General features: G+C 30.8%; 2 protein-coding genes and 1 pseudogene across 4 annotated transcripts; 2 read left to right on the top strand and 1 right to left on the bottom strand.

The window, feature by feature from the left end:
• Positions 1–59: 59 nt before the first annotated feature.
• On the bottom strand, positions 60–9,291 carry LOC111428166 (acyl-CoA Delta-9 desaturase). 3 transcript variants are annotated; one of them, XM_023063581.2, is made up of 6 exons: positions 9,133–9,291; positions 2,830–3,045; positions 1,187–1,317; positions 923–1,128; positions 676–861; positions 60–571 (listed from the first exon to the last, which is right to left on the bottom strand). In XM_023063581.2, exons 2-6 carry the CDS (start codon positions 3,020–3,022, stop codon positions 256–258), a joined length of 1,032 nt encoding a protein of 343 aa, XP_022919349.2. In that variant the 5' UTR covers positions 3,023–3,045; positions 9,133–9,291; the 3' UTR covers positions 60–255. The 3 variants fall into 3 exon arrangements, with proteins under 3 accessions (XP_022919349.2, XP_022919350.2, XP_071055563.1); XM_023063582.2 differs by lacking the exon at positions 9,133–9,291 and adding an exon at positions 3,898–4,143; XM_071199462.1 differs by lacking the exon at positions 9,133–9,291 and adding an exon at positions 3,108–3,847.
• On the top strand, positions 5,841–9,455 carry LOC111428215 (serine/threonine-protein kinase VRK1 pseudogene; annotated as a pseudogene).
• Positions 9,456–10,945: 1,490 nt separating this feature from the next.
• Positions 10,946–26,882, top strand: LOC111428158 (pyrokinin-1 receptor-like). Its single transcript, XM_023063571.2, has 3 exons — positions 10,946–11,806; positions 21,128–21,345; positions 25,996–26,882. The coding sequence occupies exons 1-3, from the start codon at positions 11,035–11,037 to the stop codon at positions 26,548–26,550; spliced, it is 1,545 nt and encodes a 514-aa protein (XP_022919339.2). The 5' UTR covers positions 10,946–11,034; the 3' UTR covers positions 26,551–26,882.
• Positions 26,883–26,917: the final 35 nt, after the last annotated feature.

The following is a 26,917-nucleotide window of genomic DNA, read 5'->3' as shown; positions in this document are numbered from 1 at the left end:
AATTTCTATTCAATGGAAATACGAAAAGTTAAAGGTCAAAAACAAAAGGAGAAAAAGAATTTAATTAAAACGTTCAACAATTTATTTCACATTCACAAATAAATACATTTCTCTTTAATAATCACTTACAAAAAGCTTCAGCGTATTATATCAAAAATACAAAGTAAATACTGTTATTATTAATTAGTTTAATTACACTTTAGGCACGTGATGCAACAATTAAAAAGTATGTACCATCTCAATAATACGACGTTTTTAATCCAAATGATTATTATTCATCATTTCTAATTCCTCCAAATCTTCTTTGGCGATATCGCCATCGCCGTATCCCCAAATAAAACTCCCGTCGCCCGATTTTGCCGCCCTTCTATAAATCATTTCGGGGGAGACACTTTTTAAATCGTATGCCCATCCCAACCGAGCAAAAAAATTAATGAAATACGTCGATGGGTTATATTTAACACCCAGTTCACCCGTTTTGTAATCCCATGGAAATACGTGATGGTAATTATGCCAGCCTTCACCTAAAGCTGCTATTGAAACAGCCAAATTTTCAACTGGACTTATATTTCTAAAATATTATGAAATATTAATTTTTTTTTGTATACAAAAAATTACTGTTAATGTATTTGTTGTCTACAAATCAAATCATTAAGTTCTAAGACTTGTACTTACTTATCATAAGGTTTTTGTCCCCACATATGAGCCACACTATTCACAAAAAAAGCTATGTTTAACGTAATACAAAAACGCAAGTTAAAATTGATCCAAAACGAATTCCATAACGTTTCATTCCAACAATAAATTGGTAAACCAACTGGTAAAGCAATGGTGAAGATAAAAAATAAGATTGGATAATACCTAAGATTCCAAACAATAAAGTATCAATAAATAAATGTTTAAGAAGGTCTATAGTATTTACTTTTTCTGCCACATAACTATTGAGTCTTCTTCGAGATCGCTCATATCGACGACTTTTCTTTTCGCAACAACATCCGGGTGAGGAGTTAAAACTAACCATCCGACGTGCGAAAATAAAAACCCTCTTTTCGCATTATGAGGATCGGCGTCCGTTTCGCTGTATTTGTGGTGAACGCGATGATCTAAAGCCCAGATATAAACGTGTCTCTAAAAAAATCGTAAAATTAATATTTTAGACAAAAAAGAAATTTAATTTAATTCTTACTTGACCAGTTATTGTAAATAAAAGGACTAGCAATAAACGAAGGGGCCATTTAGCTTTGTAAGCCCTATGTGACCATAACCTATGAACTCCGGCTGTTATACCAAAACCGGATGTATAAATTGTGCAAATAGCTACAAAAAAAAAAACAAAAAAGACTTAAAGGAAATTGCCTTTCCCATGATTATGATAAAACATCCTTTTTTAAGATGAGAAAAAGAGAAGGAACGTTTCTAAAGGATATTTAGGTCGCTGTCAGTAAATATTTGCGACGTCTATATCGTTGGATAAGCTAAAATTCCTTCATGGAAACGGTTCGATAACGTAATGAAAAAGCGATCGATGCGTGCGTGCACTTTTTACGACCCCTTTTACGTTTTAATGGACAACATAACGAAAATTACTCGCTGACTCTTAAAGACAAAAAAAAGAAAAGTGGAAAATTGGTTTACTATTAGTTAACTAAAACTAGAAGTAACATTAAACCTAACACTAGAAATATTCAGGTCTAGGTAAATCTAGTGTTAATTCTAGTGCAAATGTTAGTTCTAGGTTTAGTTTAAAGGAGTGTTAGTTCTAGTTTTAGTTCTAATTTTAGTTTAATAGTTTAAAGGACTTGTTTTTGCACATGATAAAGCAAAAGATATTCCCATATCTCGGCTCAGATTTCTGAGGGAATTTTGAGGTTGTTCTTGAACACTCTCAAAATTGGTTACATAGCACGGTTGGTTACCAAACTAAGAACAATACAAGCACACAAATATAGCCAGATTATCCGCCATAGTTAACCAGGAAACTTTTATTTGAAACATTTTTCATTTAAATCACAAATGGCGTATTTACTAGCTATATTCTATACTTTTGCAGAACTAGAAACATTCAAGTTTAGACGTCTTAAGAGACGTAGTAATGTTCATAAATAGAACGTAATTAGTTATATTGGTCAATCTACATTAATCAATAATACAGGGTGGTCAATCAATCACATTCATATGTTATTAGTCTAGCTTAAAGATTCTAGTTTATGATATAAGATAATATTATTGAAATGCCCAGGACAAAATTATTAAAGAAGAAATTGTCAAATTTATAAATCAAAAATGATATGAAATTTTCAAAAAATCAAATGATATGATATGACTACTTCCAGTGAAGTTGAAGTGGTGACCAGGATAGTGTAAGTTTTAGTTGTTATTCAGCATTAAAATGTTTTTAATTGTAGTTAATGAAAAAAAAACGATCGATGTATGCGTGCACTTTTTACGACCCCGTTTACGTTTTAATGAACAACATAACAAAAACCACTCGGTGTGTATTAAGGACGTACAAAAAAAGAAGAAGTGGAAAATTGTGTCGGAATATTGATTTTGACGAGGGGTTGGATGAAATGTGGGTGATAATAAGTTTTCTGTTTGTAAATACTTTCGTTAATGAACCCTTTTAAAGAAATGAAAATATCCGTTTAATAATTGTCGTGGTATTAATTAAGGAAATTTCTAGAAACAATTTTCCGTTGTGTTTCGTATCATTAGTGCTTTTGAATAAATAATTTTAATTAGTACACGTTGCGTGACTTGTTTTTCTTCCATTTTCCAATCGTGATTTATATTTATTTGATGAATATGGGGAGGGGTTTAAAAACTTACCGAACATCACAGTATAAAATCTAGCGGCTACAATACACAAATACAATCCATACAAACACCCAACATGGATAAAAATTTGAACTAGCAAATCAGGCCATCTAATTCTTGACACAAATTCATTGTTACAAGTATTTCCATAACATTCATTTTCTTTTTTATATTTAATCATTTTAATGTCTTCATCCTCGGTCATTTTTACTTCTTATAATAGACTTTCTATAAAATCAAAAATATTAATTATTATATGAACTTACGTTTAAATATAAATTCTTATCAACAGGTTCGGAATTTCAAAAAACTATTGGTGTAAAGAAACCTTGTTAAAAATGACGATTGTTTTTAATGACTCACTACGTTGTAATAATAATACGCGTTCTTTTTACACAACAACCCATGACCTAAGCGACCACAGTTGAGTTAGTTACATCATTTCTGGCGCGACAATAATCATACCTGGAAATGGGTATTTATTTTTGCATAATTTATATTTTTTGATTAAATTTTTAAAAAATATTTCTTCCAACAACCATCTAATATCGTCAAATTGGAACCACTTAATCGTGACCGGAGCAAAGTACTCTTAATTAACCGTATCATCGCTTATTTAGGGCCAAGATCGAAACAATTAGGAGTTTTACATTAATATTTATTATTTTATTTGATTGATTTGATTTAAAGGAAGCTAAGTAGTATCATGTTCCATTTAGTTTTTGTTACGTAAAAGTATGCAATGCATCCGTTGGCAGGAAAAGTGAAACCTGCACATTTTATTTTAAGAGAGTTCAAGGCTTCATCTCGACATCTATTACTCTCCGGGCTATCTAGGCGAAAAATTTTCTTATTTAATTAAAGATTTAATTTTAAAGGAAATCAAGGCGAAAAGATCATTAACTAACAAATTGTTTTCACATCAATAATTCAAATTATAATCACGTACGATAACGCGAAATTACGATCGATTGTGTTCCTAATTTCAAAACGAAAAAAATATAATCAAAATTGTTTAATAATAAAGTTGTTTTAATTATTTGAATTAATTTGCAATTAAAAAAAATTTAAATGTAGTACCTGAAACTTGTTTCTTTTTAATTTTGATGCACTGTAAAAATTAATGTTATTACAAAAATATCCTTTTATGAAATTATAAATTAAAGTTTTTCGATTTCTAATAAAAAATAATTAAAATCCGGTTGACTTTTAATATCGGATTTGAGTAAAATAGTTTTAAAAGGACAATTTTCGCGACCACCACGCGCAAGTATCGCAGAAAAGGTACTGGAGAGCTTCGTTTCGGTGGAAAACTCCGACCGTTGCGTTTCGTTGGTGCCTTGGAAAAGTTAACCGAATTAAAACGAACACAATAAATGTTTAATTATCGCTAAAATTAACAATTAATAGAAAAACGAATTTAAAATGGTATATTAGATGTTTTTTTAAATTAAAAAAAATATTTTTTAAACATTTTTATAAAAAATTGTTGATCTTTAGTTGAGAATTAAACCAAAACAATTGAAGAAGAACGCTGTAAAACAAACATTAAAAATTATTAATGTTTAACTATTTCATTTATAGATGGCGTAACTGAGTTTTTATAAAATTTTGCATACAGTAAATTTCATTTCATTAAGATCGCAAGTTCTCCACCAATGGTATTATACTGTTTCATGCTGTAATATTCACTTTGCTGCTATTCGCATAGGTGATGGGAAAACTATAGCCCACTTTGGGAGAGACTGCTTTACAGTAACATGAAAGTTTTTTGCTCAGCCAAAATCACGTTTTGTTGAATGTCCCCTGAAACATTTTTGCCCATGCTTTTTAAATTTAGTCACAGCTAGGCTCACCATACTTTGGCTAATGAGTTAGCGATCAGAATATGTTGCATTAAAGAGGTTAATTACTTACTAAATCAGTTTTTGATACTTACGAAACTGTTTCAAATAATTGGTTACCATAGCAACTCATGGCTACTGCTATTTTTATCATGTCAAGCAAATTTGAAGTAGTTACACTTTTAAGTAATTTCTCTCGAAAATTTTCTTATGTAACCAATATTAACATTGAATATACTACATTAAGAAAAAAGTGTATATCTTTAGACCCGTTTCAGAGATTTTTCCATAAACTGTGTATATTGATTTTATCGTCTATATCCGCTACTTTACGGATGCACTGTATTTATTTAAAAGTTAACGTTGCTATAGTGATAATACATTCGAATACATACTGAAAATAAATCCCTAACATTTTTAGGTCTGTATCTAGACGAGGAATTCAAATGGTACACCCATATATGTAGATAATACTGCCAAGAAGCTAAATGGCAATTTACTGTGTACAGAGAATGAGAATTATCAGTACCATAGAAGCGGCTAAACTCACATATTATGCTAGTTTCCACAGCGTAGCAACGTATGGCATTCTGTTCTGGGGCATGTCTTCAGCAGCAGAGTGAATTTTTCTATTACAAAAGAGGGCAATTCAAGCACTTCTCAATCTAAAGAGTAGAGATAGTTGCAGAGAACATTTTGCAATACACAAAATTCTCACTATACCGTCTGTGTACATATTTAGCTGCATTAAAGCAACTAAGAAGAAGTTGATCAAGCTCACGAAAAATTCAGATATCCACAATTAGTCGACGAATTTCTTTTTTCTTGTTTTTGTTTTGCATGTCAATACCACATTCTAATTAGGTGACATTATGACATGTTGTAATTTCTTATGTATGTGCATCGAATAGAGATTATTATTATTATTATTTTTACTTAATTTTTCATAATTTTCGAAATTCATTATCAGTTTTGTTATACTTTGCCGTTTCGTACTTTGAAACAATTTAACAACGACCTAAGCCTACTACCCAAAAATGTAATGACTTAAGAATATTAGTTTGTATCATAGTATGGTTATCACCATAGCAACGTTAAGTTTTAAATACATACAATCGTTTTAGACAGTTCTAGCTGTTTTAAGTTTTCAACATTAGAAGTTTCTCGAAAAACGAGATCATGACTGTAAGTAACTTTTTTCTATCTCTATTAGCTTCGGAGATAGCTAACACTGTTTAATAAAATGAAGTAATTACTTGCGGTCAAAGTATTCATATAACATCTGACATACTTTACTTTGTTGTCATATTTGAATAGGTTGCATTTCGAAATTTAAATTCCAAATTTCCGTATAGTTTCGATTGTTATCGTTGTCAAAGACAATTCTCCCAACTCAACATTTGTTTATTTACTTAATACTTCGTACCTTCGATCGGGTGTTTAGTGCATTTGGCACGAACACAATTCAATTCGACTGTCGATTAACTTCCCTGCGAAGTTTATAGTTTGTTGACGATGGTAAGTTGGATTTGTGGTCTCTTATATTATCCAATTTCGAAAGTTTTTCCCCTTAAATGTAGTATACGAAATAATTTTATTGGATGTTAGTATTGACAAAAACAAGTATTCGAAATTGTAAAATACCATAAAGTTTTTATTAGGAGATGCTGTGTTTGGCATATTTCGCTGGGGATTTGTATTAGGATTTCGGGTACACTCCAACTGTAATTTAACAGAGAGAACTTACCTGGAAAATTACATAATTCCAGGATTCAGGTTGTTATTCGTCTCATCCCCAAAGGAGATTTACAACCGAACCTCCAACATTCCTTTTGATTGCGATACGTTAATACGATTAAAGCAATTAATTCGTTTCAAATATACAAGATTATGTTTTAATGTTAAATGTTATATATTGTATAAATGAGGAAGCTTAACATTGATTGTCTTGTTTATTGTTTACTGTAATGAAGTACTTTGGATCTTAATGGGTTTGCTCTTAAACCAAAGCAATTGAATTTGATGCACCTTGTAATTGTTTAATACAAGGTGCATTAAATAATAATAAAATGCTCGTGTATGTAGTAAATAAAAACATCAATTCGACATTGAAATCGTTGGAACGTACACAGCACGATTTTGAATTGATATTAAATAGAAATTAATGGCGAAATAATATTCTCTGCGTGATTTAGTTTGATTGGTGTTGATATTACATCGATATCAATTAACGAATGATAATTGTATCGGAATAATTATAAGAATTAAATAAAAAAAATGGTTGTTTTTTTGTTAAGTTTTTATATTGAGAGAAATTCGAAACGTCGAAATACTACACGATTCAATCATCAACAAACAACCTCTGTCCACTTGCGCGGGCGTTAAGTTAAAGGGCAAACTAAATGGTGTAATCGAATTCCCATAAACTGAATCTTGAGTTCAATTTACTTTCATTTTCGGAAATTTTAGTCAATTAACGAAACAGTCATAACGTTGGGATACAATAGATTTCGTTTAATCAATAATTCTTTATCCATTCAATCAATCCTTCATAAAAGTATTCTTTTTTGATAACTTTTTTTGTTATTAATTAATGGCAAGCTTTTATGCAAATGGAACGGTTAAATTACGAACAAGAAACACGTTTCTTCTCTTCATCATTCATTTACTTTTGTTCAATTTTCGTTCCAACCCCATTCACGGGGGTTTAAGTTCGAGGGCAGACGTCAACAGATGTGGTCTGCAGTCGGAAAGAGGGAATTAATAAAAAAGGGAATACAAGATTCCAGTTCCAGTTTTCGAGAGTCGTTTTTCTCTGAGGGTCTGGAAAGAGTATTGACGTTTTGTTATACTAAAAAGAGAAGGGTCGTCGTGGTATCATTAAAACCTAAGAGGATACTTTTTAAATGTAAAATTCGAATTTGTTGATGCATTAAATGTTTCTATTACAGTAAAATCTCGATATAACGGACTAATACGAGAAAGTAAGTTCTAGATTTAGTGTCGATGAATCACAATTAAAACTAGAACTAAAGCGAAAGCTAGAGAAAAGCGATGAGATAAGCAAAGCAAAAGAAGCGAAGGTTACGAAAAGAGGTGGAAAGCCATCGGTGAAACAACATACGCCATCTGAACAGATAAAAAAGGATGAAGAAAAGAAAGAAATCGCAAACAAAACAAAAGAAAGAATTCGACAAAATTGAAATTTCAAATTTCATCAAATTTTCGAATATCGCCAATTATTAGTTAAAGTATCCTCTTTTTAGAGTTGCTTCGTTAGTTAAATCAGTATCAAAAAAGTTCATTTTGTATCTTGGATCCAAATAAGTTGACATATCTTATCAGCTTTCTTATTAATTTCATTTTTATTCAAATATCGCAATAATGAGGCAATGTAGGGTATCACTTCAGAAATGTACCAGAAATTATAACCATAATGGCCGGATAGATATGCCATATATCCGGCCGAAGGGGATGCCGAATATTCGGTATTCGGTATTTTGCAAAATCACTATCCGTTCCATCACTAAAAGGCAGTGACAATTTAAAGACATTGTTGCTTTTACGTACTACACTTTAATGAATACTCGTTTTCTTGTTCTTTTACAAAACATGTTGCGCTTCACGCGCCTGTGCTATTCTTAACCTAAATAATGTCTATTACAAAACACTACACATCTCCGCCCTTAATTATAAGAAAAAAAAACTAAAATAAAAATTCATTCGTAAATTAAACGTTTCGGCGGCACGGAACCCAACGCTAACTCAACGATAACCCAACCCAACCCAACCCAACCCGCTCCGCTCCCTAAAAAAACCTGCAAATGATCAATTGAAAGATCACATACGTTCCGGAGAAGTTTTGGAAGATGTTTACAAAAAGAAATGGAAACTTGGAAATCCAATTAGAAAAGGAGGATTCGGACTCATTTATCTAGCTCAAGAGTTAGACGAATCTAAAAACAACACCGAATTTCCTCATGTTCTAAAAATTGAACCACACAGAAATAGTCCATTATTTGTGGAAATGAATTTCTTGATGAGAAACGCTAAACAAGATGATATATCTGCGTTCATGAAGGAGAATAAATTAAAATCTTTGGGTATGCCGCGCTACATTAGTTCAGGGTCTCACACAATTAACAAGGAAAAGTATCGTTTCCTCGTGCTGGAACGGTTTGGAGACGACATTTCCAAGTTATTTTTATATTGTAAGAACGAATTTCCTGTTGTTACTGCTTTTAAAGTTGCATTACAAATTGTGGATGTCTTGGAATATATACACAGTAGAGGTTATATGGGTTAACCGGCCGTTACTTTACTGGAACAAAATTTAAGAGAGATCCGAAAAAACCTCATGATGGTACTCTTGAGTATGTAAGTCGTGATGGTCATGATGGCGTACAAACTCGCAGAGGAGATATAGAAGTTTTAGGATATAATATAATACAATGGCTTGGTTGTACTTTACCATGGGAAAAAGTTAAAAATCCAGCAGCCGTTCAAACATCGAAGTCAAACTATATGGATGATATCCCCAATTTGATGGAAACATGTTTTAAAAATAAAGACCCACCCAAGGGTGTTGTAGAATATCTTGTTTACGTAATCATCTGGAAAAAAAAAACAAAATTACCAAGACGAAAACTCAATGTAGATGATAGTAATGATGAAGAGGAAGAACAAGAAGGGAAACCTCATAATACAAGAGTAAAGGATGGAAGAAATGCAATTCAAAATGAGGATATAGAAAAGAACGGAAATGAAAAGGTAAAACCTGTACTACAACTTTAATGAATACCAGTTTTCTTGTTCTTTTACAAAACATGTTGCGCTACACGTGCCTACGCTATTCTTAACCCAAAATAATATTTATTATAAAACACTACAGATTCTAATGCTGTATAAGCATAAATTTTGGTTATGTATATGAGAGAAATCATTTACCTTAAAAGAATCTTCAATAACTTTTGTTGTTCTTTAAATTTGTATTGCTTTTTCCACATTTTCAAACATTTTCCACCAGAATTTGATTTTTTTAGAAAGATAGAAATTTTTTTCTTCCAAATAACAAATCGAAGACACACAAAACGTTTTTTCGAACTTATCCTTAGGTGGTCCACTCAAAGTTACATTTCTCTCATATTCAAAGCCCGGACAGTTTAAGAAACGTGCACCCTCCACACCCACACTAAACGAATGCCTTGATAAGCGTACGACGATTTAATTCATTGAATATTGAGACTGGAGTGGGAGCCGTTTTAGGATCACTTTCCTAAACTGTCTCATATTAATAATATGATTTAAAAATATTTTGTCCGTAAATCCCTAACGAAGCTCATTATGTTAAGGTTTTACAATACAGTAATTATTAATCCTTTTGTTTAAATAGAAATATCGGAAATAATTCGTTGATTTGGTTTAATTAAAATGAAATTGTTGGTTTTAATACATAATAAATAATGATGTAATTAAAACAAAATATGTAATGTAATTATCATAAATATAATTTTTTTTCGAAAACTTCTTTAGATCTATTTCTGAATTTATAACTACGTAGATAAATAAACCTTAATTCTTTCAAAACCCTTTCAAATAAACGTTAATTAATTTCCTCTGCTAAATTCGTATCGCAGCGAAACCCTTTTTATCAAAAAAAAAATTCCAAATCTTTTTAAATCCGTGCATTTATACACCCGGTACATCTCGAATACGTTTCAGTTTTTGGCGCTTAATTTGCAACCGTTTTGATTTATAACAGTTGTGACAGCCGTATTTTCTACGCAAATGTATTACGCGACCCGGTATTAAATTGGATGTGGTAAAGTGTAACTGCAAAATAAATACAATTTGTAATCATCAACTTCAAAGTAAAGTTCATTGGATTTCATTAATAAATTAACAATAAATACTCATTGCAAATTATTTTTTCAATTTAATTCAATTATGGTAATGGAAAACTAAGGAAATTTATAGGCCATCAGTTTGATTTTCAAATAAATTTGCTTTCTAAATAGGTCCATATGATTCAATTATGGCAGGCAAGAAGCTGAAGGTAGATGTTTCTTTATAGAGTCAGTTTTCACGAAAGAAAGCTTTAAATCAATGCAGTTAAAATAGAGAAAAATGTTTTATAAAACGATATCACCTAATTTAAGTAAAAAATCGTTGATTTAAAAGCGTTTTTAATTAATTTTTAACACATTGTATTTATTTTTGTAAAAGGTGGGGATTCCAGTAAAACAGTTTCGGCGGCGCAGTCGAGTTTCAGTGTACCTCGTGCTTTCACACTGTTCAAATCGACCGGTTAAGATACGAACTTGTCTTTTCGTCATGTGTGTGAAGTGAAATAAATTAAAAACTACCAATAAAAATGAATGAATCTGAAGTTTTTGATGATTTAACCCCTCGTAATGACTCTTCTTTTACGAACAATATGTATCCCATGGAATGGGCAATACCGATAACGGTGGTTTACGCGATAATTTTTATTGCCGGCTTATTAGGAAATATAAGTACGTGTATAGTGATCTCTAGAAATAAATCAATGCACACAGCTACGAATTATTATTTATTTAGTTTAGCAATATCCGATTTGCTATTACTAATATCCGGACTTCCCCCGGAAATGTATCGAATTTGGTCACCGAACGAATACATTTTTGGGCAAGCTTTTTGTGTTATACAAGGATTTGCCGCCGAAACTTCAGCAAACGCAACCGTTCTAACCATAACAGCTTTTACCGTTGAAAGATACGTCGCCATATGTCATCCATTTTTATCGCAGACCATAGCAAAGTTATCAAGAATCATCAAATTTATCGTCGCAATTTGGCTAGTTGCTTTATCATTAGCCATTCCTCAAGCAATGCAATTCGGAGTTCAATATGAATCTGATGGAACGAGTGGATGTTCTGTCGTGCAAGAAGGTTTGTTTCAACATTCATTTGAAATATCAGCTTTTGTCTTCTTCATGGGCCCGATGACTTTAATCACCGTACTTTATGTATTAATAGCTATTAAATTACGTAAATCACGATTATTATTATCTACACAACATTCAACAAGTGATGGACATAATCACCGAAGAATTACAAGAAGTAATAAAAGTTCAGCCGGACAAAAGAAAGTTATCAAAATGTTAGGTAAGTTAAGTTTAATTTCGTTGATCAATTGGACCGCGTTATACATCACTTGACTAAGCGACATTTTATCGTTTTTAGAGATTTTCATGCTGTCTGGTAGGTAAAGGTGTAACTTATCTTAGAAAAAATGCAGAATACCGAAAGACCTAAAATACTATTTGTTTTAAAGGATAAAACTAAGCGCCAATCACGTTATACGACGATAAAACCGACTTAGATACACCAAGAACTACAATTTCGGGCCAGTGTTGTTTTCTGGATGTTAGTATAAAATTAAAAGTTTGTCTTTTATTTTATATAGAATTTAAGTCTATATAAAATTTGATGGCCAAGGGCCGAAACTGGTTAGACTTAAATTCTATATAAAATAAAAACCAGTTTAAAAGTACAAAATCAAACTCTAGATTATTTTCTTCAAAAATTTTTACACGAATCGTCATCATTTTGTCTCTAGTTTTAGTGATTAAATTTATTGAAACACCCTGTATAATCGTAAAACGTAACGAGTGACCAAGCGGCTTCTGTGCTTGTGATAGCAGTCATCAGTGTTCTGTGATAAAACGCGGTCCAATTCCAATATATAGAAATGTATTTATTGAAATACATAAATGTATAACTAATAATATAATTTGAATACTAAATTTCTAGAATATTCATTTAACTTTCTAACTAAAGCTAATTCAAGTTTTCCATCTTGGCAGTAAGAAGATTACGTTCTATGACTTTAGTGTTAAAATTGTTCGCAATGGTATTACGTTGCAGAGAAGTAGGTACAAGTCTTACAAATGGGTTTAAAATTGATCTTTTGGTATTAAGGATCTTATTATAAAGTCGAAACAAAGTTATATTAAAAAGTCCGAGCAAACCGGGATAGATGACATTCGGTGATAATAATTTTTATTCGAGAAATGAGATTTATAACGGCCAGTACTTTTAAATCGAAGTTTGGTCGTCTCCGATATACAAAACTTACAGTTTACAAAATAAATACTTTAATATTCTTATTTTAGAAGGTTCCATGAACGTAGTGTCATTGTTATTTATGGGAGTTCTGTCAACGAGGAGATATATGAAGACTTATTACTATAATATTATATAGTAAATTGCGTCTCGAAAGGACCTAGTTGCTTACGAAATAATAATCTTTACTTCAATTTCTTATTTTTAATTCAGGTTGTTGTTTTGCTATAGCTTCCTTTTCAGTCGCCTATTTACTTTATTGTATGCGTTCGTGAAACAGAGATGTCATTGAAGTAATAATGACGAAGAATTAGAAATGTACCACTCAGAGTTTGCTGTTATGAGTAATATATTGTTTTGTAAAACCTGAATTTGCTTTAGATTCTGAGCATCTAGTACTGCCTTGTAGTACTCCAGCGAAAATATTTTTTGTTACTGAGCGACACTACAATTATGCTACATCAACCCAAAACTACTTAATATATTGCTGGGGCTAGAATTGAATAGAAAAATAAAAACTCGGTGAGAAAAATCGAAAAAACAGGTTTTTGGCTATCCCTCCATTTTTGGAAAAATCAGATTTTCTTTGTTGTTCTGGTTATTGTTCTAGAAAACCAAAATTATAGGATACAGCATTACGAAGGTATAACTAAAAATAGGTTTGGCAGCCAAAATGTCTAGTGTGACCATAGTTTTTCTATTTTCAATTCCATATTACAAATTTGTAACTTCCCGCACTCAAGCTTGATGCCTCTTCTTTATAACGATGTATACCAATCGATACTTGTTTGGACAAGTTAGATGGAATGAGCCAAAATACAAAACTGTGAGGTTGGTGTTATTTCGGTATTAGTAAAAGATGGTTCAATTTCAAAAAATCACCGAAGCTTTAATTATCAAAACTAAGAGATGTGTATATGCTTAAATGAAAGCTTAAAGTCTCTTCTTTATAACGATGAATATCAATTGACACTTGGATAGGTTAGATGGAATGGGTCAAAATTGAAAAGTCTGGTGCTTATGTTATTTTGCTATTAGTAAAAAATTGTCAAATTCAAAAAATCGCTGAAACTTTATTTATAAAAGCCAACTTAAATGAAAGTTTGAAATTTCTTCTTTATAACAAGGTATATCAATCGACACTTATTTGAGCCAATTAGATTTAATAAGCCAAAATACAAAACTCTGATGTTATAGAAACAAATTAAGGAAGCTATTATTATAAGTAAAATTAAAGATGTTTACATTGAGTAAAAATGGTACATAGTGTAGTACCTTTAAATTTACCTTAAAGTCTTTAAGCGAATAGCTCCTTCCTTATTAGTATCGCAAATTGGCTACCTCGACATGAAAATTGTCGTTTAACGTAGACTTGAACTTCATTACGTTAGACTTGGAGATGTAATGTAAAGTGGGTACCTATACCAGATGTTTCTTTATATTAAAAAAGGGTTGATTGATAAGATATAATTTATATTAAAGAAAGCTGCAACAAAAATACACTTTTTAAAAAGATCTTTAATAAGTTGTAAAAAAGTATTATTAACGTTTTAACGTCTAAACCGACGATTAGTATTTTTAACAGTTTTCGATAGAATGATAATTGTGAAGTTCGAGAAAATGATTTTCCCATTAATTGCAATGATACAAAAAAAAATATAGCGACAAAAAAATTGTTCACACTTATTTAGTAAAATTAACCGGAAATAACGCTTGATAATTTCACGGTATTTTATACAATTTAAAATATTAAAAATTTTATTTATTAGTTAATTGCTAACAAAGTTCATAAAATCATAAACAAAAAAATTTAATATCTATTTTTTGCCTATTTTTTCATTTCGAGATGACACAGAAGGTAATATAAAAATGAGTTTACGAGGCGTTTATAGTTTATATGATAATATCAACCTTCTATTTTAAAAATATTTACGAAAAGTTATTTAAAATTATTTTAAAAATAAAAAAATCGTGTTTATTTTGGGTTCATTCTGTTAGTTTTCTTTAAAATTCAATCTTTCACGGAATGTGTACCAGAAGATTTTCGAAACAATTTACAACGCATTCTCAAGGTAAACTAATCTAAAATTGTCTCGATAGAAAACACTTCGGTGAGTGTACAAGATTTTCGATTCAATTGAAACGATATTGCACTGGGACCGTTTCTTTGTCCATACGCTCAAGAGTACTATTCTTTAAAATGATTGTTGCAATTATTATTAGAGCACAAGTTTTATTCGATATTTAATTTGATTTAAATTAATTAACCAAACAATCTCAATACTGATATATTCAGAGAAATTTACTTGCATGATAGCACTATAAGACTGTTCAAATAAAACTTCTATATAACACGATACAGTATTAAATCGCGCAGCTCTTTTACAGCTTCAAAAGGAGGAATACATTAAATAATCCTCCTGTACACTACTGGGATGAAATTGCAGAGATTTGCTTTTCAAACTATATTTTCCACTCAATTCATATAGAATATTCTATTTTAAGCTTCTTTTTTTTGTGATATCAATGTCGAAAGTTTCCTGGAAATATGTTTTAAACGTAATAATCTCAACGCGTCTTCTTCAAAACACCGGAATACCGCTTAACAGATGACTGAAAACGCGAAAATTTGAATTTTCGATGAATTTATTTGAATTCGTTGCGAAAGTATAGGAAGCTCTTGTTCATAACTTCTTTCGTGTCCAATCGAACTCTCTTTTCGTTTCTTCCGCAGAGACTAAGTGCATTATTCAAATTCTAAGGATAATTCAGAACACTTAATAGAAACGTAATGGATAAAGCCTCTTTTACTATGTAGGTCGTAAGTTAATATTTTTTGAATTGATTGTCAAATTTTTCAAAATTTTATTTTAATTTTAGAATCAAAATCATTTTAATCTGTTTATGAAAAATGATATTTTTCTAGTATAAAATGGTTCAAAAAAAATTAAAAATCACTTTATAGTCGAGTTTGGTAATGTCACAGCATATCGTTGGAAGTTTTTATAATAATTTTTAGTTTGTAAGCGTCAAGATATTTTCTCTGTCTAGTTATCCTAGAAGTTTCATCACTTGCTGAAAGTTTTTCAACTTTAATTACCACATTTTTACAGATAAAAAACTTTGTACAGCGACATAAAGTTTTTTAAAGACAGTTCAATCTTTCATTTAAGTATTAAATCCTGTCATAATGTTAATTTGAGCTAACATTAAACAGTTGCGTCCGTTTCGAATTCTAATCCTAAAGCTCTGTCAAAACTTTATGAGTTGCATTTATGCAAATAAACTTAGCTTGATACTAATTTGAAATTCATCATTGAGAGATTATCTTAGTTTATGTTTACGATTATGTATACTTAGTTACTGGAGAAAAATATCTTTCGCTTTTATAATTAAGCAAAAAGAGCTATTTTTATTTTTTAATTAGTTTCGGTTTTAACTTTTTTTACTTCCGGGGGTAGTGGTAACGTTACTAGATAATTGCGCGCTTTAGGCGAATACTTAATAAAACTATTCCAACTTTATCAATTTCCTCCTAGAAAATAAAAATTCAAAAAGCAACATATTTAAGAATTCAAATTTAATTGAATCAAAATATTTATGCGTTGAAAATGCGAAGTTGTAATGATAATAAACCTATTGTTGTCTAAACGGAAAATTTCTTGCTAGTTCGTGCAAATATCTATTTTTTATTGAAATATACATAATTTTCATTGAATTTCCTTTTCTACCGTAGTTACAGTTGCTCATGGAATTCTTTTTCTTGATTCCACATTTCTATTTAATTTTGTTTATGTTTTCTCGTATAGAATTTTTGTTTGCATTCAAACCCAGTAATCCGGCACATTAGCTAATCCGGCAGTGTTAAAAGTTTTATGGTGCCGGATTATCGGATTATAATTACCTTTTCGCTATGTAATTCTCTACAACTTAATTAAAACCGTCCCTATATCTATTTGTGGCTGCTTTCAATATAATACCAAATTTATCAAAATCATAGGTAAAGTATCAAAAATTGGTTATTTTTGTTATGAGTTATGAGGCTCAGTAATTAATATTATATTAACCCGAAACTTGTCATCATATTGTGGCGCCTTGGCTATATCAGAGGAAATTGTAGATCTTTTGACTAATTAAGGCGAGGTCACTGGCAATCGAGGCGCATTAATTATCATTATATCGACCTGAACTTAGTCATCTATTACAAATTTGATCAAGTTAAAATTGCAATAAATAAAAAATTTATATATAAAAAATCAATTTCAATTTGATTCGATAACAAAATAAAATATGTTTGCCAAAACAAAACGATCTTGTTGTTATCACATTTTCTTTGATTAGACCCTTATATTTGAGAATTTGTGGCCAACCCAAAAGTGGTTTCGAGATGGTCGATAGCCAAGGGACTAACGAAGTAGCTTCGTTTCAAGAAAACGCTTCGTCTGGTAAATTGAGCCAAGTCCGGAACTAACTCGAAAGCGTCTGATTATTTGAATACTTTTCCTGTGCGGAAACGCGGCGTTATTATTGCGTTATTATTACGTTATTTTTCATTATTTTCTTGTCATATCTTACTCAACGAACCGGCAATTAATTTAACATCCAAGTTTTAAATTAAAGCCGTACGTGAAAAAGATCGTTTCCACGAAATCATAACGAGATTCAGTTTACTAGGTGCAGTTAATAATAACCGGTTAATGAGAATATTTGTCTCCACTTCCGGTTGCATTGACTTGTACATATATTTTTTATTAAAAAAAACACTTGTTTTTTAATTATCTCTTTTTAATCTTGTTTTCTATTTCTGGTATTTATTTTCGGATTCAAATTGATTTCAAACTATTCAAACAAAATCAATAAAACAGTTGAAACGAACGAATGATTATTTTTGTATAAATAAATTTATACGTCCCACGTGTTTCGGTTTTTACCTAATTAAGTATGCTACATCGAACCTGATCGACCTTTAATTAATGCACGATTACGTGATAGAACACGAAATTTTACGTTGGATTTGTGTGGGAGAAAGATTTAAAGACGAATAATAGAATATTTTAAGTACAGTATATTGTTAGTTAATTGTTTAATTAATAAAAAAAGTTTAGTCTTCTATTAGTCTTCATTACAAGGTTGCAACAAATTATTTTTTATTGTTATTATTTCACTCGTTTTTGTTGTCCTAGTGTAACTAATATACCGGAATTAAACGTAATTGATATATAAATAATATTTAAGTTCTTTTCCATTGGAAAATATGAATTTATTACTTGTTTTTACAAAATGTATGTTCTGGCCTCGAAATCAAAACCGTTAACCTATATCATCATATAAGATATTAATTCAAAACATTTTATTTTTATTTAAATATAAAGCAGTTAACGATCCGTAATAACTCGTCAGTAATTAATTAATGTTTAGTAATGAATAATTGATTGGTAGACGTTTAGCAAATGCCCTGATTAAAATGAACGGACTATAATGCAGTTCGATCCTAATATTAAATATCTATCTACATGCGCTGCATGATATTTGATATATGTGGGTGGAAATTTCTGTTGATATTTGCGTTTCAATGAAATCATTGAATTAATGGTTTATTTTACGTTTTCAAAGAAATTTTAAACCATTTTCAAGAAATCTTTTTTAGAAATTGCCTCGTTTGATCCATCAAGATCGAAAGGAAAAGATTTCTGATGGAAAAACGTTCATTACAATGATACTCGTTCCTGGTGAAGTTCGTTTTAAAATAGATTCTGTGAGACGATTTAAAATTGGACTTTGACCGATTACGAGGACACTGAAATTGGCACCGTTATCCGGATCGATTCGCGACCTTAAAAAAAAGAAATGAAAAGAGATTTTTTACCAGACACCTGTATATTCTGTATAATTCTTAAACAAAAAGATCGTTCAAAAAGCTGAAAGCCATTATTGTGTTGATAGTATTTTATTTTTGATCAAATTAAATAGATGTTCGGTTAAGTTTGGATAGAATTAAAATTTTAACGATACCAATTATACCAGAGATAAAGTTAATTATCGGACTTGGAATAGCGTGCAATCACAATTACCAGGACGAAACTGTTAGGCGTAATACGTTATGTACAACGATAATAATTAACTACTCGAAACATTTTTATACAATTAAAGCGAATAAAGTTTTTTTCTTAATGTAAATACACGTTATAAAGCTTTACACAAAGCTTCATACATTAATCTGATCATATTAAATTTAATTATTAATTATAATGCGCAAATTCAACTAAATCAAACCAAATTCATTCCTTTAAAGTCGAGTAAAACCCCGCTTGCTACAGCTTTGAGGCAGATTAACTTTGCTCTCTAACTAATTATTATATAAAGCGAACCCCTTTCTATCGGAATTTGTATCGTATAGTTGCAACCAAACTGCCATTGAATACAAAACTTTTAAACACAACACAAACAGATGCGAGTGATATATTAAAAATTTAAAAATAAAAGCTCTAACGAAGTTCGTACTCGAAATCACGTAAAACTAAATTCATTAGACGTCTAACAAGAACGAATCCTTAACAGAATACCGATGTTCAATTTTAGTTCAAATACATTTTATAGCTTATTTTTATTTCCTTTTTAATAAACCACAAACTAAGTCTAGTCGTTAAAGTTTTACAGCCACCGATCTGAAATAATTCGAAAGCTTTATCAGCAAAACCTTCCAACAAACGTAAACGCAATTCCGAACTCAAACCAAAAAAAAAAGGAAAACCTAAAAAAAAATTAAAAAGAAGCTTAACCGATCCACCACGCTTTCACAAAAAAAGACTAGCATAAGCGAACAATTACGAGCCCCTCCATAACACAAGCTCAAAAATTCAAATAGACTTTACTACTGGAAACCATCGTTCAATTAACTTCTTTTATGTATTTTCAAATCACGCAACTAAAATATAAAAAGTAAATGTTAATTAACTTTTTGCACCATTTTATTTGTTTTTAAAACGGTATACAGGGTGGTCCATTTAACGTGAGACAAGCGATTATCTCGAAAATATCGGCAAAAAATCTTCTTCAGAAATAATTAACTAACGTTTATAATCTAGCAAGAACAAATAAGATTTATGAATTTTAAACATTTTCCTACTCGCTTCGATACATTGTCTTTAGTTCTTAATTCTTAGAATACTATTTAAGAAGGCTCAACAAAAAAAATCCAGAAGAGGTACATCGGGTGACCTGGTTCGTGGAAATACCTTTGGAAAGAGGTCTAAAAGGTTCCGACATTTCTCCGCCTTTGTCGATTTGATAATAGAATAACGCATAAAGACAAGAGTTCCTGGAACTGCTTATGTCGACATTTTCAGAATATCGCTTTCAAAGACTTCATTGGTTGAATTGTTTTAAAATGTAACAGGTAAAACTAAATTTGCATAAAAATTGCTTGGCAACAAATTCTGAATTCATTCCATCGTTTTACATTAAGGCAAAGTGTTTAAACTAGGTCATTAAATCACTGCAGCTATAATCCTTCTCTGAGTTCTTCAAATGTGTTTGCTAGTAGAGGCACGAAACAGGATACTTAATTCGTTCCTAAAAAAAGAAATCGCAGTACGTTAAGTCAGGGCGTGACATCCAGTATCTGCGAACTTGCATACTCGAATGATTGCACTGAAATTTTCATTTTGCGATGTTTTATGTATTTGGATGCAAAATTGCAAGCAACAAACGGCGTTAAGTGTTACAGAATTTCCATACAGTACGGTTTGAAAAAAGTGAAGTCGTAAAAACTTCCATAGCGTTTGCTGTGGTATTCCTAGCTTGAGTGGTCTTAAATTGCCGATACAATCGCAAAATGCTGTGTTCCGTCATATTCTCTCGCATATATCTTATACTGACAGATAGTGATCTCAAGTTGTCATCAGAGCCAAACAATAAAAACTTGGAGGCTGGGAGTCTTTATACCATCTGCTGGTGAAGTGTGATTAGTTGAGAATGGAATATTGGAGTATTGATATTACTATTACTGTTGTTTATGCATTGTAATTCTCTGGAGACAATAAATTATTATTAGTAAAAAATTTTTACTAATAATAATAATCGATTTTGCTATTATTTTGTTATATCGTTCATGTCTATAGGTATAATAGTTTTTAAATATATAGCGTTTTAAACAATACGTATAACATGACTAACAATACGTAACTAATTAATATCAGGCAATAAACTTTTTGCACATGCCATTATCATTAGTACTTTGAAACACACTAAATAGATATTTACCAATAATTGATATTGAGTACTAGTGTTGAGTTTCATGTTAGACAATTCAAAAATGAATAAGAACAATCTTTATTAACTCGATTTAATTTTTTGTTTCAGTTGCAGTAGTGACGGCGTTTTTTGTGTGTTGGGCACCATTTCACGCTCAACGTTTATTTGCAATTTACTTGGCAAATGCAACACCTGAGCAACAAGAAATAGCTTTCAACGCCTACGTCGCTTTAATCCATATTTCCGGGGTCCTTTATTTTTTATCGACGACGGTCAACCCACTGCTCTACAATATTATGTCGAATAAATTCCGCGACGCTTTCAAGGTAAGGTTCTTTTCCGAGAATAATAATGCAATTGTAGCCTGTCTGTAAAAAGCTTGCTGCCGGAAGGCTTTGAAGCTCGTTTTACAATCGGTCTTGCGGCAACAAGTTCGCATTTTCGCAAAGAGTTATTAAAGTGCTCTCCACCAAGAAAACGATAAAAGGAATCGAAATGGATATGTCATCAACAGATATAATTAAAAAAGAAAAATGGTGGATTTGTAAAGTTTCCAAGTCATTCCAAGTCACAGAACGAATTACATTTTGTGGAGGATTATAAACTCCACATTTGAAGGTGATCTGCGTGTACGTAGGTAAATTAATGAACTTCCCGTGTACACGATGAAGCTATTTCACCTAAACTTTTACCCGCCCGTAATTAACCTATGTTTTCCTCAGTTATTTTCCACGAACAATCAATAAATTTAAATCTCATTCCGTTCAATGACACAATAATCTACGTTTTTAACAAAAAGGACGTAAAAACGAAGCTATAAACAACAAAGTTTAAGTTTTTTAGACATTAATCAAAAATGAGAAACTCATCCAAATAGATACTTTACACGTGTGCGAATTACGAATTGAACTAATTCAATTTTATTAACGAGATCATGACCAATTAAGATGATAAAATGGCAATTATGTAAATGAAGAGGTTAAAAGAACGAGAAAAAAAAATAACAATACTTGATTAAAAGTTAAATTATACGATTCAGTATTAAAATTCCAATATTGAGTTGTAACTATTCTTTTCATTAAAACTCGATTTCAATTCGAAATCGAAAAACTTTACCAACTGTTACGTTATATTCAATTTCATGTACCGTTAAAAAAAATATAATAGAGGGATTTTTCCATTTACCGCTTTGCAATGCATCGAATTTTAATTGTCTGATGTTCTCACTAAACCGATTTTACATACCTAGAATTCATGAACAATAAGTGATTTGTGGGAGAGAGATAGAGTTGAAAGAGACGGTTCTATTGAAACTCCATCGATCATCTCTATTCCCGAAATATAAACTTGAACATTGTTCGAACAAAGTAAGTTCAATTACTGTAAGGTAATTTATTGGCGTGGTTATGCTTTGATGTTGGGATGTTATTAAAAAATGAGCTGATGTTATCGTCGTTTTCCGCCGATAGTTAACGATAAGTGTCAACAACGTGGTAATTAAACAAGCAATCGATGCAAGTTTATGTATATTTTGAATGTTGTAATAACTTTTTTTATTGATCGCATTTTTTATCGGGATGTTGATGATAAAGTGATTACAGAAAAAAAAATCTTGACAACACATTAATAAAAATTGTATCATAAATTTCGTTTTAAGTAAAGAATTGGCATATTTTCACACACATCCCTTGTAGTTGTTCCTAGTAAAAAGCATAAATGACAAAATAAATCTTTTTTAAGTAATTATAAAAGTTTTTGCGAGTTCAAAATCAATTAAAAGTAATTTCAGCATTCGCACAATTAAAGCGGACTAAAATTGCACAAATAAAGCAAAATTAAAAAATATTAGAAAATTAAATTGAAATTGCATTGACATAGAGATACAAAAATCTGTTATAAAAAACTGTCTAATTAACCACAACTTTGAATATCTCGCCCACACGTTTTTTTGCTAATAACACTATTAGTTTGAAAACAGTACTGTTTGTGTAAAACCTGGAATAACGAGACAGTTTCTATAAATAGATACGAGCTTGTTATTTAAATTACAATCGAAATGTCAATCACAAAACCGTAATTTGTCCCCTGTTCTAGACTGATTTAAAGCAAATTTAGATTTAAAAATAAATTTAAATTAAAGGGTTAACAAAAATCATTTAAAAGTTTTTATTACAACTGACACACGTAAAAGGGAAAATATTGAATTTCATTTAAATTAAACGTTTAATTTAAAAAAAAAAAATGGAAAATTGTTACAATATGTGTCAATGAGAGATTGACGTCAAATCACACTTCATTTTAGGACGCATGAAAAACACGGTTCATAAACATTTATGAACACGTTTTTTTTTTAATTCGATGGAATATTTCGATTATTAAAGTCTCGGGGAGTTTTAGAGTAAAGTGGAAAAAATTTTATGTTGTAGCCATCCAAAATGACCCATTTTCATAATAAGTCATAGATTCGCCACTCTATGTTTGATCGAAGCTGGTTACGCTTTCATAATATTCAGAAATTTAGCAGCCGCTGCTTGCTAAATCATTCAAAATAATCCATTACAACAATAATCGAATAAAGTCATAGATACTCCGCTCTAAGATTAGCCGAGGCTACTTACACCAGAAGAGTTGCAGAATGTTGTGCACTTTTGGGTCAATATGGCTTTAATTATAGAGCCTCGGCCGTAAACGATCTCGGCTTAATCAGACAAAATGATTCATTTCTACAATAACCAGACGAGTTAGCTGCCTGCAACCAATGCTTTGCACTATCTTTTACAAAATTTGTAATTGATCACCATTGAAAAGAAGTGGAAGAAATCACAAAAAACAACCTTTTCCCCGTGAAAATTGGTTGTACATTCCTAGTTGAGTGTTCGGAGTCGACTCGGGAGTGCTTGAACACATGATATATGTCCAGGTGGAAAGATACATTGATGAGGATAAAATAATCATAGTCTTTCTTAATTTATACATTCGTTTTTGAATGTTGTACGATATTATAAGTTACATTTTATTACAAATTCTTAAAATCATTATAATCAAATATAACGCGTGGTATAAACGATTTATACAAATGTCGTAATAACGCAACAACAAGCAAAGTAATATCAGCGAAATTGAGAGAGAAATAACATCTGTTCGCATTCCAAACATATGAATTTTCTGAAATACCTACCAACGTTCAACGAAATATTATATTTCCATTTCCTTTTGTAAATTATCTCGACAATAAATAACTTTTAAATGAATACAAATGCATTTTGCAGAAAATTAAGTGACACACAAACAAAATGAAACAGAAAATCGGATTATTTTAAAAACGTTCCCCAGATTTATTTAGAGAGGGAATATTTAAGCCCCGTTTTTAACGTTGCTCTACAGGGATTTTGCTCATAAAATCCGACAACCAACCTAGTCCCCATCACAACGTAACGAGTAAAGTAATGACAAATATGTAATTATATTAAAATAAGATAAGTACATTTTTAATACAAGTAAAGTGTAAGTGAGAGTAATGTTATAAACGCGCCCATCGGGACATTTCAAACCGGAAATTGTATTACACGACCGCTCCTCTTCCCACTATAATATAACTTCGTCACGGACCGATCTCGAATCGTCGTTTAGTACCATAATTGGACCCTCTTGTTCATCACAATGTTCTTGCAATTCGCTACTCGCGTGATTAGAATCATAATCAATTAAAAAACGATTTATATTATATTAACTATCAATCTTTTACCAATTAATTAAAACGTATTGTTAATCGTAACATATTTAAAAAAGAAATCAATTCACATTTCAACAAAACAACAAAGAAAGGATTTTTCCTTTAAAAGCCAATTCAAGACTAAAATAAAGAAAATATGTTTTGATTGAAAATCAATATGAGTATTTGAAAAATAGGAACTTAGAAAACAATGACGAAGTGGAATCGAAATTGCATTGAATTCTCACTAAGGTCACATAAACTCGATTGTAAAGCATATTTTCATATCCACTTAATATCAGTGGCGGTTATTGGAACCTGTTGCAATGACAAAATGACCAATTCAAATCTCCACCGCGAATGCAATTTGAATCTAACCGCAATTAAGTCGGGTAGATTGTTAACAAACTCATATTGAATTGTTTCATCTAATATAGTTTAGTAGTAATCGAAATTAACCAAAAGGAGAGTTTTTAATAATTTATAGTACCTATAGGTGTTATTAATGAGTACCTCGTTATATCATATCACAGAGACGATTCCTAGTATAAGTACACTTTAGTAGTCAAACTAATTAAATCAAAACCTCACGTATATCCTCCCCTAAAGATAAAGGAGATGTTGTGTATTCAATCTAGATTCAAACTGCGAGAGTAATAGTGAATTTTCGGGTCGCATACGTTACTAACAGAAATCGGGACTAGAGAGTTGAATGTATAAACGATGAGGATAATCAAAAGACCCTTTGTTTTAACACATGGAACAATTTCGTACTCATTATAATAGAACATATAAATAAAATTATAAAATTGTTAAAACTATTAGAACAAGATTAGGTAAAAAACGATTTGCATTTTTGTAAGAATAAATAAAATAATTATAAAACCAAGTAGATGAATAATTTATAAAGGTTAAAAAAGAAACCGTTCCGAATTATCTATTTTAAAACGAAGACGGCTCGCATTATAATCGAGTTATAATTTATAAAGTCCTAGACGAACTAAAAAAGTGTAAAGAGGCCAAGTTTTTAACCCACGAAGTGTCGTCTCGAGTCTTTTAGCTTCCTTCTTTTATGGTAACGTCGACTTTTCGTTAAAAATTTACATTTCCAAGCTCTTTTAAATACTAGAATAACTCTGTAAGGCAAGCCAGAAAACGTTCGAAGCAATAAAAAGTTTTTGTTGGGATTTTCCTATAACCTAAAATAAAAGATTTATGGATTTATTAATAAATTTAAAATATCTTTTTCTTATTCTTTTTCCAGACAACCTTAGCCCAACTTTGCAAAACAAGACGTGAACGTGAATTAAATAGAAGTTATTCGGTTTTATCCAAATATCATCCTTCGAGGAATTATCAACGTTCGGTATCTGATGGTGCTGCAAGCACAGCCACAACAGAAATACGAATAGATAAAATCGGATCAAAATCGAAAAGCGCACCGAATTCAAGACAACATTCAACAACAAATTTTCGTCCCCGGCTTCTTACTCCAACGAATCAAACGACCGTATTCACCAATTTGATCAAATCCGATACGAAAACTACCGTTGAAAACGCTTTGTTACCGGTACCGAAGCTTCGACAAAATTGTCAAAAGAAAATGAGACAAAGGAAAATCGAAAAGATGAATTTCTGGAGAAGGTGTACCGCTCTATTTAAAGGTACAAGAAAAAGTGATACTTTTAAGATTGATAATAATAGCCCGGATATGGGAAACACTATAAGTAATTCAAGTTTGCAAGATATGGACGAAATGGAATTCAGCAGTTCCGATTTGGTGAAATACATGGAGGAAGTTAATGAGGATATCACATAGCCACAGTGGATTTCCATGGGGAATATTACGACTGGAAATGAATTGGAAACGATTTATGAGATTTAAATTTCAAATTTCATAAAAAAAAAGAAAAAGACAAGGTGCACTGATTCTTGAAAGAAAAAAAACTGATATAATGTAAGATGTACTTATAAATTAAAAAAAATCAATGTGATTCTACTTATTAAGTTAAATTAAATGACGTACAGAGTAACGTCCAAAGTATTTACGTATATGTCTAAATTGTATATTTATGTAAAGATTAAATGTTTTATGTAAATAAATGTATACCCAAAATTATTTTGTTTCAAAAATAAAGTGAAATTTCTGGATTTAACACCTATACTATTCAAATATCCAAATATAA

This window comes from Onthophagus taurus, chromosome 10 (genome assembly GCF_036711975.1).
Source record: "Onthophagus taurus isolate NC chromosome 10, IU_Otau_3.0, whole genome shotgun sequence".
NCBI lineage: Eukaryota > Metazoa > Arthropoda > Insecta > Coleoptera > Scarabaeidae > Onthophagus > Onthophagus taurus.
The sequence above is the reverse complement of the archived record's forward strand: the minus strand, read 5'-3'. Positions and strand labels throughout refer to the sequence as shown.